At 45.1% G+C, this 15,252-nt stretch overlaps 1 protein-coding gene and 1 long non-coding RNA gene across 16 annotated transcripts in view; one reads left to right on the forward strand and one right to left on the reverse strand.

Annotated features, from left to right (window-relative positions):
- NEDD4L (NEDD4 like E3 ubiquitin protein ligase) overlaps positions 1 to 15,252 on the forward strand; it is a 346,027-nt gene that overhangs the window by 184,265 nt on the left and 146,510 nt on the right. For 5 of the 15 annotated variants that reach the window (XM_086683105.1, XM_086683102.1, XM_086683104.1 and 2 more), the window contains 3 exons: positions 4,836 to 4,917; positions 7,584 to 7,622; positions 10,304 to 10,357. In XM_086683105.1, coding sequence (XP_086539231.1) covers positions 4,836 to 4,917; positions 7,584 to 7,622; positions 10,304 to 10,357 — 175 coding nt within the window. Of the gene's footprint in view, positions 1 to 4,835; positions 4,918 to 7,583; positions 7,623 to 10,303; positions 10,358 to 12,221; positions 15,223 to 15,252 lie in introns of those variants that run through there. The other 10 variants (XM_086683092.1, XM_086683097.1, XM_086683093.1 and 7 more) reach the window with 8 other exon arrangements.
- On the reverse strand, positions 1,572 to 6,434 carry LOC147575643 (uncharacterized). Its single transcript, XR_015242591.1, has 2 exons — positions 5,792 to 6,434; positions 1,572 to 3,008 (listed from the first exon to the last, which is right to left on the reverse strand). It is a non-coding gene; the product is annotated as an uncharacterized LOC147575643 (long non-coding RNA).

Below are 15,252 nucleotides of genomic sequence, written 5' to 3' on the forward strand. Positions count from 1 at the left end.
AGACTCCAGTGGAAATGGTCAAGGGCATCAGATGGAGAAGAAGCACCATCAGAGGAGGGAGGGATGGTCCTCCTTCCATGTCCTACCTATTCTGTCCTACGTGTGTGTGTGTGTGTGTGTGTGTGTGTGTGTGTGTGTGTGTGTTTTAAGTTTGTTTATTTTGAGAGAGCATCAGTAGGGCATGGGCAGAGGGGGAGAGAGAATCCCATGCAGGCTCTGTGCTGTCAGCACGGAGCCCTAACATGGGGCTCGAACTCACGAACCTCAAGATCATGACCTGACCTGAAATCAATAGTCAGATGGATGCTCAACCGACTGAACCACCCAGGCACCCCTGTTTTGTTCTTCTCAAAGTCGTATGTATTGATGGTTACCTCCAACAACAAAATCATCTACCAGCATATAAGTAGTCACATGAAAACAAGAACTCTCTACCCCTAAACCTATACCCCATATCTACGCCCCTTAATGGTAGCTTCTGATGAGCTGTTTGGGTGTCTTTCCTAAACGTCCTGATGGAGAAGTCAGTTTTAACTAAGCCTTGACCTCCAGACTCAATTAGCCTTTTGTCGCAAAGGTAGGGAATATATGGAGGTAGAACTTCAGAGGGCAGAGAGTCTTCCAGAACTGCTGTCCTTACTGGAGGGCTTATGTGGAGTCAGGTGTGAAAAAGACTCTGGAAATGGAATTCTTCCTGTCTCCACTCCTGCAGAACGTCACGTTCAGAAATGAAGGCCGTCCAGGGACAGCAGACGTCACCACCAGCTTCTTCTCAAACGCTCAGGTGTTGTTTTAACCCCGGATGGCCTTCATTCCCTTGCCCTGGACTCACATGCACAAACATACACCTACACATGCCTCTTGTGTTGTGCTTGTTGCTTAGGTAATATGTTTTTGATACCCAGCAGGTAGATTGGCTAGAAGCTGGTAACATGTTCCGGAAGATTCAGCCCGGTGTTGATCGAGAGTGATTTCTTGAACTCAAAACTGTGGGCTTCACCCTTTATGCTCTGAGAAAACCTCTTAGTAGAGATTCAGGCTTTATTCCCTATTCCTCCTGTATCTAGCTGTGTTTACTTAGGATGGGATGGGCTGTAGTTATACCGAGTGACGAGAAGTGAGTTTGAATTGTTCTGAGATTCAGAATATTCTAACTAAAAGAGATCATGCAGTCCAGTAGTTTAAAACTTTTTTTAAAAAATTACAGAAGGGGCGCCTGGGTGGCGCAGTCGGTTAAGCGTCCGACTTCAGCCAGGTCACGATCTCGCGGTCCGTGAGTTCGAGCCCCGCGTCAGGCTCTGGCTGATGGCTCGGAGCCTGGAGCCTGTTTCCAATTCTGTGTCTCCCTCTCTCTCTGCCCCTCCCCCGTTCATGTCTGTCTCTCTCTGTCCCAAAAATAAATAAACGTTAAAAAAAAAAAAAAAAATTACAGAACCCTGTCCAAAAAAATTCTAACTTGGAAGCCCAATAGAGAACAGATTACGGCAGAACTGGTAGCCTGTAGTTATCCTGAGAGGGTTATGCAAAAACTAAGGCTCTGTAGATAGAGTCTGCAGTTTGCAAACCCCTGATTGAGTCTAACCCCTTTATTTTGGAGGTAACGAAAACTGAGGCTCAGCGTGTTAAAGTGACTTGTCCAAGGTACCCAGCTGGTTATTTGGGGGTGTTGAGAAGCAGATAAGATCTCCAGGTGTGGCCTTCCCCAAAGTAGACACTCGGGCCCGGGCGTCTTGATCTTCCACCAGGCACGACAACAGCAAAGATAAAAATTAGGTCGTCGTAGCAGTCACAGTACAAAATGTTTTCCAACTTGGCAGACTTTGGGGAACTCCTGCCCCTAGACGTGCCTCCTGGCCGGCTCTGTTGCTGGTCAGCAACGGCGGATTGCCGCAGGGCTGCGTAGCATGCACCCGGAGAGGCGCATTCTGGAGCAGACGACTTGCCTCCCTTTCCACTCTCCCCTGCTTACTCTGTAACCTCGGGCAAGCTTGATTTCTCCGTCTCCTTTTCTTACCTGGAAAACGTGACAACATAATAAGCTTGCACCGGGGATCCGATGAGATACCGCGCACGTCTCGCGTGCGACAGCACAGACGGGGTGCTTGATGGTGACGTGCTTGGCTTGTGGGACTGGCGGCTGTAATGGTGGCACTGGTGCCATTCGTGCTCCCAGTTGAGGTGGTATCGATTACTGTTCAGGCTGCTCTGGCGTCTTCCTGCTCATGTGCTGACGCTCGATGGCCCGTCCCATATCGCAGCTCTGTGCTCTGGTACCGTTCACCGTGCTGAAATGGGAAAGCGCCGTCGTCCTCACTCAGCTGAGGGCCACGCGTAAATGCCCGCTAATGACCTTCGTTGTTTTAATCATTTTTTGTTGTTCACTCCTGTCTGCTCCTAGCAGAGTCTTCGGAAGGTAGTTGGTGCTCATTAAATGTCTGTTGCTATGAAGGGTATGCTGTACCATCAGAAAGGGAGGAAGAACCTGGAGCCAGTGTGGGTGACTGTGCTTAGCCTTGAACTTGGCTCTTCCTGTGCCCTGTGCTCCCTCCCCTTAAACATCTCCTGTTACCAGTTCCCACACTTGTGACTCTCTTTTCGTGCAGCACTCTCTTCCGGGGAGCTTCCTGGTTGCTCTTTCATCCCGACACCCTAGTACCTACCTCAACCTGGATGAGCACTCGGGACATGGATAGACGGGTCTTCTTGTCACAGCTGGGAGACCTTGTCCCACTCAGAGAACACACTCTCAATTCCCAACTGCGCCCGTCACTTACTGTGAACTATTTGGGGGGATTCAAACCAGAGCAAATAAATGATTAGTAGAAGAGTGTGCACGTCGTTCAAGTGAATGCTCAAGTCCTTATTGCAATTAGGTAACAGGCAGCAGTCGTGGTAGCCAAGGGCCATGAAAACAAGAGATGGGAGTCAGCAGTGTTGATGGTGTTCTCTATGGTCTGGGATTGTGTGTGTGCGTGTGCACACATTCATCTTCATGGCAGACTCAGAGCCTGTTTTTGAGATAACAGAGATATCAGACCTTGAGCTTTTTTTAGCAATAGCTTGGTGGCTGGAAATAGAAAATCAGCTTCTATAGCTAAAAAAAATAGTCTTTTCTAATACTACCTGGAACAGCGGTTTTCAGCGTGTGGTTCCTAGATGAAGAGCATCAGCATCCCCTGGACTTTATTAGAAATAGAAATTCTAGGGTCCCACTTCAGACTAACCAGATCTTTGGAGGGGTCTTTGGAAGGGGGGCCCAGCGATCCATGTTTCTGCTACCCTCCCCTCCAGCAGTTCTGGTAAGCTAAGGCCTGAGAGCCTCGACCTTAGAAATTGCTTCCCGATTCATCACCAGACCACGGTCCTAATTAGGAAGGTGCTCTTGGGGAATTGAGGCCTAGATTGGGTTCTAGCTCTTGAGTCATCTTTATTCTGAGGCTGACGGTGCCCAGATAAGGAGAACTAGGTACATTGGGTTTGATGTTCTTTAATCAAATAAATCTATAGTTGATGGATAAGAGGCAAAGGATGACTAATACCATCTTCTAAACTAGAATGTTAACAATACTTACTGATAACAGTATAACCAAGCAGATTCTGTTGCTGGTTTTTTTGTTTTTGTTTTTGTTTTTTTGCAAGAGATTTGTTATAGCTTCCATTAAGATGCATTTTATGGGTAATAAATACTATATCTACCAACAGTCACTGACTTTTGATTTCTGTTTTGGATATGGAGTCCTGTTATTACCAAACTTAATTATATGACACCTCTCTCTTTCTTTAAAGGATTTCATGGCATATTTATTGAGGTATTGAATAAAAAGCAATCTAAAGTATTTTATGATGCTCTAGGTAATCTTTGGAAAGATCCTAGAAGTTGCAAGGTAAGGGTTAATAGTCATGGCATAGCCACTAAAGGATTATTTTCAAATTGGATAGAAATCATGTTGCATGTCATTAGAAGCGTGGAAATTTGGGGGCTGAATGCATGAGAGCCATATCTATGATTTTCAAGACCTCCAGTGTGAAACAGAAGAACCTGGGTTTTGAACGCTTAAAGAGTGGTAGATAGCTTGACTAGATTTGAGCTATCCCAGTGTTAGTAAGACTTTCAGAACATGTGACTGGACTTAATTAGACTCTTAGGAGAAAGTCTACCGTAAATAGTCCTTTTAATATACTTTTTGCTTAAAGTGTTCAGTTAATCTAGGCTTTACTGAAATCTACAACATTGGGCAAATCTCTTTTGATTTCCTGGACTCTTCTTTCGGTTTTGAGTTTTTGTTTGAATCTGGAAAATGATAGGTGTTGGTTTAGATGATCAATGCCTGTTGTACCTTCATTAAAGGAACAATCATTTTTACCTATATAGTGGAAATCAGAATATAAACCAGATGCAAACTAACTTTTTTTGCTAGGTTTTGCTAGTCTGAGAAAATTTCATATGCCATTTTAATACTCTCTCTTGTAATCTTTTCAGAATCTGTTTAGGAAAAGAAATATGGCAGATTCGTTCTTTTGAATTAATGGGAAAGATCAAAAGTTAGTGTATGTTTCATGTGTTTTCGTGGTAATTTTGCTTTTAAATAAGCATCATTGACTCTTGTTAGTAGAAACTTTTCTTGTGTATTTCCTTAGTTGGCATGTTGAAAATGTGACTGTGTAATTTCCTTAGTGGGCATGTTAAAAATGTGACTGTCTAGATTGTACAATTTACATAAGCTGGGCCATTAACTGATATTTGCATTTTCATTTAGGTTTTGTCTACTTTCTTTTTGTACTTTTTTTTTAAATGAAAGGTATTATCCTCTAAATCCTGAAATATTTTCTTACAGTGATCCGTATGTGAAACTTTCATTGTACGTAGCGGATGAGAACAGAGAACTCGCTTTGGTACAGACAAAAACAATTAAAAAGGTAGGTGCCCATCCTTAATTAAATCTCATGTAAGTCATAATTTAATACAATTGCATTAAGTACTTTGGCTGTGTAGAAGTTGATATTTTAAGTTTGGCAATATTTTAATTTTAAGCATCTCCCAGTTATAATCTATAAATTTAACATCGACCACCAAGCTTTTCAGTATTATCTCAAGATACCCATTCTGGCTTTTAGTTAAATGACTTTAAAAACAATATTCTTAAAAATAAGTATTATTACAGGTAGCAGTCTTTTCTTCTGCAAAGAATACAGCAAAGCAAAGGTTCGTTCTGGTTGGCTTGTTGTTTTTCATGAAGACATTTAAAGTAATTTAAAGTAATTTAAAATTCCATTTAATGGAATGGAGTGGCTTGTGAAATCGGTAGGTACAAAAGTAATCGTTTTACTTGAAACAAATATTACCGAAGGAAGTAAAATATTTGCTTAGTTCCATGAAATCATTAACAAACTATACATTTATGTGTATCTATTTTCTAAATCTTACACGGTTTCATTACAGATGTTTCCATAATTATATTTTAATTTATTTATACGTTTCCGTGTGTGCGTGTGCGTGTGTGTGTGTGTGTGTGTGTGTGTAAATATAAGCTTTTACTCCGTATTTGGGAGCATTTATTGAAAGTGTAGGTTTTTTTAAAAAATCAAAAGTACTGTTTTCATCTTCGCTTCAGTATTTATCCATTACTAGTATTTTCCCTATCACCTCTGTGGGGTGGATCGTCTGCTACTTTGGGTGACAAGCATTTCCTGGAGAACACGGTGGCTTTAACAAAACGCTAACTCTCCTGCTATTGTGCAGACACCGGAGCTCCTTGACGGGGTCCTTCTGTATGTAGAAGGCACCGCTTACCCTTGAGCGTTCTCCACCTGGCATTGTGACCGGCATTAAAAATCTGTTTTGCAAACAGGAGCCGGGGTTTCGCTTAGCCGGGAGGACTCCCGCGAAGCGCGGAGGCCATTGTTCCCCGGAGTTAGGCGCTGTCCCTGCGGCAGCCGGCAGCGCGGGGAGCGGGGGCGCCCGCCTGGCGGGGCCTCGCGGCGCGGGCCAGCCGGGGAGCTGGGCGCCCGCACGCGGAGGGAGCGGGGAACCACGGCCCCCGAGCGAGCGGCGCCGCGCCCGGGGGTACCGAGATGGCTTTTCGTGCTCGGGGCGGGCCGCCGCCTCCCTCCTCGCCCCGGTAGCGGTAGCGGGTGGAGCGCCGCAGCCGGGGCCGCCGCGCCTCGCTCGCTCGCAGCCTCCGGGTTAGTATTTCTGTGCTGCGCGCGTTCGCTCGGTTTTCCGAACTGCCGTCCTCCTCCTGCCTCGTGGCCGGCCGCCTGGTCCTTCGTGCGCTCCTCCCTCACCTGTCTTTTTGCCTGTCGCTCCGTGCATTTGGGGGCCGCCGGGGTCAGGGACCGCAGCAGCCCTCGGCAGGCCCGGTCCTGCCCTACCTCTGCCGCCGCCTGCCTGGCACCTCTCCCTGCTTCTCTGCTCTCTGCCACTCCTTACCATCCCCGGCTCCATTCATAGCGAAGAAGAAGGAAGCCCCGTCTTTTCGGATCCGGATCGGATTCCCTCCTGAGTTGTGGGTGGGCGAAGTGCTGAGTTTAAAAAAAAAAAGAAAGAAAAAGAAAAAAAGCCAGTTCGGTGTTGTGTGAATTGTGTGTTTGTTGTTTTTTATGGTGCGTTTCGTTTGTGTTCGGTCTCTGCTCCTTCGTGTACTAGTGCCTGAAAGGATATAGATGGATAAAGGCAAATCTCATTCAGACTAGAAACGCACGCAGCCTTTGGTGAGGTGGTGATTTTTCAGTCTCAGGTTTTAGATACGGTTTTTGAGAGATGTACTTAAGAGTGTTATGCGTGCCCAAATGCATGAACGTGTATGTATGTATTCTTTCACAGTGTCTGTTTCAGCGTCATTTCAAGGGATGCTTGCGGTCCCCCTTTTGTCCATACTGAGGACAAAAGTATCCTCTCCATGTCCTTGTGAGATAAATGTTTAGATAGATGGGTATGGAAATGGATAGATGGACAGACAGAGGAATGGGTACAGAAGGATTGAAGGATAGAGGGGTGAAGATTTTTTAAAAACTGGTTACTTGGGGGGGAAATGGGAAAATTCACTTTTGGTTCCTAACTGGCGGGTTTTTTTTTTCATGTACTATAATCTGATCATCAGTACTGTTCTTTATGAAATATTCCTCAGATTTCAGTATTTACATAAATAGTGAATACTTTCACCTTTCTGCCACCTGCTCCCTTGCTCTCCAGAACAGATTTGTGGTAGGTTGAGGGAAGTGAACAAAGTTCATTAACTTCTTGATGAAATAATGATAGCAATGTGAATTTCTTGAAGGATATGTTTATGTTTTCATGATGATGGCTCTTTGTAGGCCCCTGACATTATTCTGATGCATAGCATGCAATTTGTGGTTTATCTATGAATCATCTTTTGTATAAATACATCCCTTCCCATCTAGTTTGGTTTATAGAATAGTCTCAAATAACTGACTGTTTCTTTTTATTGCCATTTTGAAGATCTCTTAGCTGTTATTTTTAATCACAAAAAAATGTTCAAGCAAATTATAAGGACTGCCTTGTACTAATAACTGTTCATGTTTCAAAGACTGTAAAAGATATTACAAGATGATTTCTCTTCCAGACGCTGAACCCAAAGTGGAATGAAGAATTTTATTTTAGAGTAAGTTTTTCATTTTTCTTGTAATAATAACTGTTACTGATAATTAGATTGATAGCTTATCACTACAGATTCAAATTGAGTGGAAGCTGGTAAATTTTTATGTGAAATTCTTTTCAAGACCCGCCCTGGTAGCCACCTCACGTGGCCTAATTTTCAAAGACTGACTTGGAGTAGCAAAATCTAGACTTGTTTCATTTGGAGATATTTTAGAGAAGTAAAAAGAAAGTTATTTAAGTACCATATTTTAGCTTTTCTACTCAAAGGTTTCTTTCACAATAAGGTAAAATATAATTAAAGCAATGGCTTATTTCTATGAGACATGGATTATGAGTGATTATTTTTAAAATTTTTTTTAACGTTTATTCATTTTTGAGAGACAGAGACAGGCAGAGCGTGAGTGGGGGAGGGGCAGAGAGAGAGCGAAACACAGAATCCGAAACAGGCTCCAGGCTCTGAGCTGTCAGCACAGGGCCTGATGCGGGGCTTGAACTCACAAACCGCGAGATCATGACCTGAGCCAAAGTCGGATGCTAACCAACTGAGCCACCCAGGCACCCCGGATTATGAATGATTTTAGAAATAAAATAAAGCAATAGAGGCAACATGATTAAAAGGAATCCTAAACTTTACCAGTCCTGTCCCAGTTAGGAAGGGAGAGTTTTATAATTCAAATATGTGGTGTTCATGGATGAGTGTAGGATAAGACTGCTTTTGGACTTCTAAATATCAAAGTATTTGGTAAAATTTCCTCAACCTTGTGTATATAACACCTAGAAGAGTTATATGTAGAAGTAACTTAATTCTGTGAATGAACAGATTACTATTCAAGGAATTTTTGTGGTGGTTCCTATATTTTTTCTACTAAAAATTTTGGAAATACTAAACTGCTCAGCTATTGAAAGAAAGGTTTTTTTTTTTAAATCTCTTCAAAATAAATATATTTTGTCTGTGTAGCTGTTATATTAAAAACTTATCTAACTCCAGAAATGCTCCAGATGAGATCTGCGGATTGGTGTAGATTCCCAAAGAACAATATTACCATTAGACCCATTACAATTGGTCCTGATTTTTTCCTTTCAATCACAATAGTATTTTATGTGCGCAAACTTAGGTCTCTGTATACGACATCTGTTTTCTATTATGTTCAGAGCTGAAATATGGCATCGATATTTTAATACTCGGTGGATCCTATGTGTAGCCTCTACCAGATGCTTTTTAAATTACTTCGTGAAGGACTGAAAAGCTAATGGGGCCAGATAGATGTTATTGGCCCTTAGTTAAGTCTCAGATACAGCTTTCCACTTGTAAAACTCCAAATTACTTAGACTCCTTTTAGTTTAACACCTGGGTCACATTTATGTAAATTTTAGTCCATCCAAGATTGTGTCAGCTTATCTTGGCTATAGATGTTTGTAAATTCTATTTTTCTTGGCTTTATAAACAAGGAAGGAGGGCTTTGTTTTATTCAGTCCGCAGATCTCTGCCGAGCACCTACTGTGTGCCGCTCCTGCAACAGCCTGTGGGCCTGCTCTCACAGAGCTTCTAGACAGATCCTAAACCCCCTGTCCATCTGCTTGCCCCATCACTGAGCTGAGGCCAGGCCACGGGGCCAGAAGCCCGTAATGCAGTCCGTGCTGCGCTGTCCTCTCAAACTGTATTTCGTTCCACTTCCCACGTGAAGCAGCCCAGACTTCATCACAGTGGACCTGAATCCCACCTCTGGCTCTGCCACCCACAACTTTTGTGACCCTAGAACTCCATCTGAGGACGCATTCTCTGTGGGTTCCTTACCTCTCCCGTAGGAGAGAGAAGTCCTCACTTGATCGGGTAGTTTGCAGGATTTACGTGCGGTCATGTAAATAAGCGTGCTCACCGCCATGTCTCACATGTGATTGGTCGTAAATAAATGGCTATCGAGTCAGAATGATGATTCCTGCCATTTTGGTGAGGTTTTGGTAAAGAGAAGCAAAAACATACTGAAAGCCTAGGAGCTCAGACGTTGACCCCATGGTTGCTGGAAGTGAGGACGTCTTTTATTTCTGTGTTCTAATTTCAAAGCATGGGCTCTGGAGACCAGCAGGTCGGACCTGGTTGAGGTCCTTAGTTGCTGTGCATACCAGCTGTGGGCTCTTGGGCAAGTTACTTTTGCTCCTTATTTGCAAAATTGGGGGAACAGCTCTCCATCATGGGTTGCTGTCAGGATTAAATGAGATCATGTGTTTTTAATATTTAATAAGCAGACAGTGCCTTACAAAATGAGCATGCAGTGGTAAATAGCTCGTTTTGCTATTTTCTTCATTTTTGTCGTGGCTATTATCGTTATCGTTATAGGCTTAAGAGATTTCCTCAGGCCTAGACCTTTGTGAAGATGTCACCTTGGTCTCCATGTCTTTGTAGAGGAGATTTAGAAGCTCCCTCAAACTATTTGAAATTTCCTTTGCAGCTGAAAGCTTTTTCTGCTAATACACCTACAGAATAGCATGGAATAGGCATAGAATAATACAGAAATCAATAATAGAAAACGTGACTTACTAGATACAGGATTGACAAAAGGGTAAGCTAATTATTTAGATTACACAAGTGACCTGGGTGCCTAATAAAGCATTTTATTCTTTGTCTTATTTTAACCTTTGAACCATTCCTGCCCGTTTTTGAAAATAATATTTGTGTCCCCTTTATAGGTAAACCCATCTAATCACAGACTCCTGTTTGAAGTATTTGATGAAAACAGATTGGTAAGTGGGTCCTAGCTCTTGATTGTTGCTTCATTTTTTAAAAACTGAATTTTAAAGCAGCATTTTCAAATTCTATCATCTGTGTTGTATTTCTAGTAGTACATATGCACCCCCACCGCCAAGACCGTCTTTGTCCTGTTACTGTTTTATGATTCCGACAAATACTTTTGTATGGCTAGGACAGGAAATTTATTTGTATATATGCATGTTTTCATCACAGTCTGTATTAATGAAAATCACACTAGTGATACATCAGAGCCTACGCCTATGCTGTTACATTGGGGCTATCCAACAGTAGGCACATCTGTAAAGAAGCCATCACTCGTATAAATAAACCTTTCAGGCACTTTTAAATACAAGCCAGACTACAACCATTTTACCCACTCAATAGCAAATCTATGGTGATTCTCTTTGGGAAAGCAAAAATCTAATTAACATTATATAGCAAAAAGCGTGTCTATATTTAGCAGGCAGAATTAAGCTGTATTTGAAAAGTGGTACCTTCTCAAGGGAAATTCATAGAAGGTACCTTTGAAGAACCAAAGATATGCCTGAAACGTGAAACTCATACAGATATGCTATATATAGATTGATAGGTGAGATATGGCCATATCACATATCTATTTATATAATACATATGACTGAGACTTCGTTTTAAAAATGAAATTTCAGAAGCAAATTTGGCTTAAAGGCTTTTGGCAGAATCCGCTAGCTAGAGTGGAGTGTATTCATAAGGTACCCACAAGCCAAATGCTCCAGCTATGAAGATGAACATAATTATGTTCTGTGTAAGCCTTTAAGGAACTCTCAAAAGTGGTATCATAAGTCACTGTAGTCTATTGTCAGTTGTATTCAAATTTACTTTCCATGAAACTTGTGTATATTTCTTTAAAAGGAGTGTTCTTGTTTAAAAAAAGGTAAACCTTATAAAAGAGACGCTGAACTATAGAGAACAAATTGAGGGTTGATGGAGGGAGGTGGGTGGGTGATGGGCATTAAGGAGGGCACTTGGGATGAGCACTGGGTGTTGTATTTGAGCGATGAATCCTCAACTCTGCTCCTGAAGCCAATATTACACTATATGTTAACTAACTAGAACTTAAGTAAAAACTTGAAACAGAGGAGTGGTCTTATGAATCCTTCTTGCTGCTGATTTAAGCTGAAACTCCCAAGTTTTTGAGCAGCTTAAACTTAATAGAATGTCTGAGGAGGAGCCTTAAAATGCAATGCCTTTAACTCTCTGCCCTTGCACATGAGACGAGCGAGTCCTAGAGCCTTTTCAGAATTGAGAGAGGTCAGCCAGGGGTAGCACTGTGGTGGGGTCTGCTGTCCTCCTAAGTCCTCAGGCCGATGGTGGTGAATAGCCGGGCCTTTTACCCTTATGATGGAACTTGGGAGGATATTTAATCTCCTGGCCTTGGTATTATTCTTCAAATTGGAAAGCCAACCGATTCTGGCCTCCGGTACTGGTGCATTTTCTATTGGAATATATGGAGTCTTGATGGCTTCACATTGAACTCAGCGTTTCTTACCTTAGGTGACAAGGTAAGAAAGGTGGCAATGCCGAATAACGAAGTCACTTCTTCTGCTTGTGTGTCTGAAGTTACTTTCTTACTAAATTGAATGAGAGATTCAGATGAGGGCGCGCCTGTTAGCGCTCCGTGTCTCATCCAGCAAATAACTGAACCAGGCAATGTTCAGTAGAGTGTCAGTCCGTGGAGACATAGATACATCCACATACTAATCCTTATTCTCTCGTGTACTGAGAATAAAAACACCTCTCCAAAGTGAAAAAAGGCTCAGCATCAAGGAAAAATTGCCCCTTGGCAGATGCGTTGCACTTCATTGTTTTTCTTTTTAAAAGAGAAATTCGCTGTAAAAAAAAGTCACTTCCCATTTCCGTTGTCTAAAACGGTGACTGTTGTTGAGATGACCTTGCTGTGGACCCTAAACTATCCTTCCAAACCCGAAAGGGCTTTGAACGCAGAGCTCTAAGAAATCAGGTGTGAATGAATAGACGCTTGACCTGCAAAATTGTGCCTTATGGTAACTGCTACCTAACTTGGCCCCAGGCTGTTTTCAGTGTAGTCACCAGGCACTGAATGCTGGTGGTGGTGTTCCTTGCTTCATTGGCTCTTAATCCAGCTAAGATAATCCATGGCTGTAGCGGTACTTGGCAGTTTCAGCATTAAACAAACCAGTTTCCATTTCTCTCATGGAGATCATTTTTGGCATTTTAAACACAAGCCTTTAGAAAACAGGTTTGGATGTATGTAAACACAGGGTTAATCCTCTACACCCTCAATTCCAGAGCTGTTGACAAAGTCATGCTTTGCGGATTTTAAAATAAACTTTTTGTCACTCTTTACAGCTTGGTATTTTTCCCTCCCATTTTCTATTGCCTTCTAAATAAGCTTCTTTGTTAACTAACTGACGTTTCTGGATCACGAAAAATAGTAAGTTTGAAACACACAGAATATATCCAAGTTGACTACAAATCCGACGACAGTTTTTTGAACTTGGGCTTTTATTACTTAGGTCCATTTTGGCTCTCCACAAAAATGGTAAGATTCCATGTTTGTGATAATACTGCTGACTTCTCACCGGAAAACAGCTCCGGGCAGCCTTTTTTTCTGTATGGTATTTAAGTTAACTCACTACAAAAACCACATTCACACCCTTCTTCAATTTTCCTTCCTTTTCTGGTGGGGATGGGGGGGGAGGGGGCTTGACGGTGATTATTTTCCCTCCCATCTGGCATAGAAGAGAATGTTTTCTCCAGCTGGGCTCCTTGTCCCTGGTACCTCCATGCCTGACAGTCCTATTATGTGTGAGATCGCACCCCCCACCCCCAGCCCTTTTCAATGAAAAATACAGTAGTAGGAGGCAGAGAGCTAACTGACAGCGTTCTGAGTTGTGCCTCCCTCCACTTAGCTATTTTGTTACTTGTAGATCATGGTCTAATTATTTAGCATAAAGGGACACTAGTCCTGTGGGGTGTGTAATCATATTTATAGTACCTTTTATTAGTTTGCATTCCATCGTGGTAATGTGGTGATATCATAAATAACAGAGAAACATAATATCCAATGCTTGTGAAAGGGTTTTCCTGCAGCCAGGGAATTTTTCCTTGTCGTTAATTTGGCTTGCCGGGGAGGTGGGGAAATAACAGTGTGTGCTCATGTGTTCAATTCCCGGTGTTGAGCATTGGTTAGAGAGTCCCAGCGCCCTGCCTCGTTCGGAAAGAACTGTCCCGTGAATTTGATGCGGTTTAGATTTATAGCAGCATGGCTTGGACTGTGTTTGCTGCCTTAGTCAGCTGTGAGAGCTCCCTGCTGGGGCCACTCCTGTCTGATGGAAAAGCAGCAGCTGGGAAGGTGCTGTTTCAGGCTCTTGCTGTTTAAAAAAAAAAAAAAAAAAGAGAGAGAGAGAGAGCAGGAGAGGGGGGAAAATCTCCACTAAGTCTACAAGCTGGCATTGGAGGGGGAGACCGTGGTCATGTGGTTCTGGCCATCCTACCCTCTGTCACAGTGTGGATGAGAGCTTTTTGCTCTTATCCAATCATGCCTGGAATGCCGCTTGCCACTTGGGTTATTTCTGCTATCTGTCGCTCTTGGTGCCGCAGTGCTAACGGTTTGGCAGATGGGACACTTTTTCTTGGAGTTTGTGCCTTCGGTTTTTGACTTCTGGCAGCGCCGGGCTTGCCTTTGCCGCTCGCCCTCTCCCTCCCTGCCCCCCTGGGCACCATGGCCCATCGGCTTCGGTTTCATTTTGGCTCTGGGCGCAGCAACACAGCCCCCGAGTCCGAGATCCTAGACCAGGAGAGGGAAGACGACTTTTTCATGGCATTCCACACGCTCCCGCGGAGGAGCGGCGCGCACCCCTTCGCCCAGCACGGAGCGGAGGACGGCGGTGGCCTGCAGGAGGCTGTGGGCGCGCTCAAGCGCAGCACGTCCATGTTCATCCCGCAGCTCCTGGGCCCGCTCGACGCGCGGCCCACCCGCAGCTCGTCCGTGCAGATCTCGCTGCAGCGCAAGGCGGCCGACGGCGCCCCCGACGCGGGCGCGCCCCCCGAGGGCCTGGACGGCGATGCGGGCTCGGCACCTCGAGCCGGCGGCCCGGAGCCCCCGGAGCCCGAGACCCCCGGGAGCTCGCCTCCGAGGGCCGCCCGGGCCCCGGGCCCGCAGCTCAACGGCACGTGCGGCCGCCAAGCGCCGGGCCCCGCCGCCTGCGAAGGCCGCGAGGAGGCCGCCCGGGGCCCCGAGGGTGGCGGCGGTGGCGGCGGCGGGCTGCGGATCCAGCACCGCGCCTCCAGCGCCGATGTGCGCCAGGTGAGGCTGACGCCCTTCGGGGCCGACGGCCAGAGCAGCTCTTCGGCGCCGGAGCCCAGGCGCTGGTCCCTGCAGCACGTTCCGGATGCTTCTGGAAGCTCTGGGAAGCGCTGCTTCGTCTTCCAGTTGCAGCAGCCACAACCGGGCGCTCCGGGGCTGGGCGGTGACTTCAACTTCGGCTTCACCGGCACGAAGGGCGACCGGCTGGTGAGGTACCCCCGCATCCGGCTGGAGAGGAGCACCTCGTACCCCACGCAGCCCCGAGCGGAGCGCGGGAGCCCCACGGAAGAGCGAGGCCACCCGGGTCACCCGGAGACGCCGCCTCGGGGCCGCAGGGGGGCTCCCGAAATCCACAGGACGAACTCGGTGGAAAGGACGCCGCAGGGGCAGGGCTGCACGTTTAAGATCAGGCAGGATCAAAACGCGGGGCAACAGCACTTCAGAATTCTCGTGACTCGGGGGCCGGAAGAAGCCCCCCAGAATCCCGAGGAGAATAACGCCAGCAGCCCCGGTTCCACGGTAGCTGGCGCCCCGGTAAGTTGGCGTGCGTGTCGGTGTGACCGC

Source organism: Puma concolor, chromosome D3 (assembly GCF_028749965.1).
Source record: "Puma concolor isolate L17-30 chromosome D3, mPumCon1.1.hap2, whole genome shotgun sequence".
Taxonomy (NCBI): domain Eukaryota; kingdom Metazoa; phylum Chordata; class Mammalia; order Carnivora; family Felidae; genus Puma; species Puma concolor.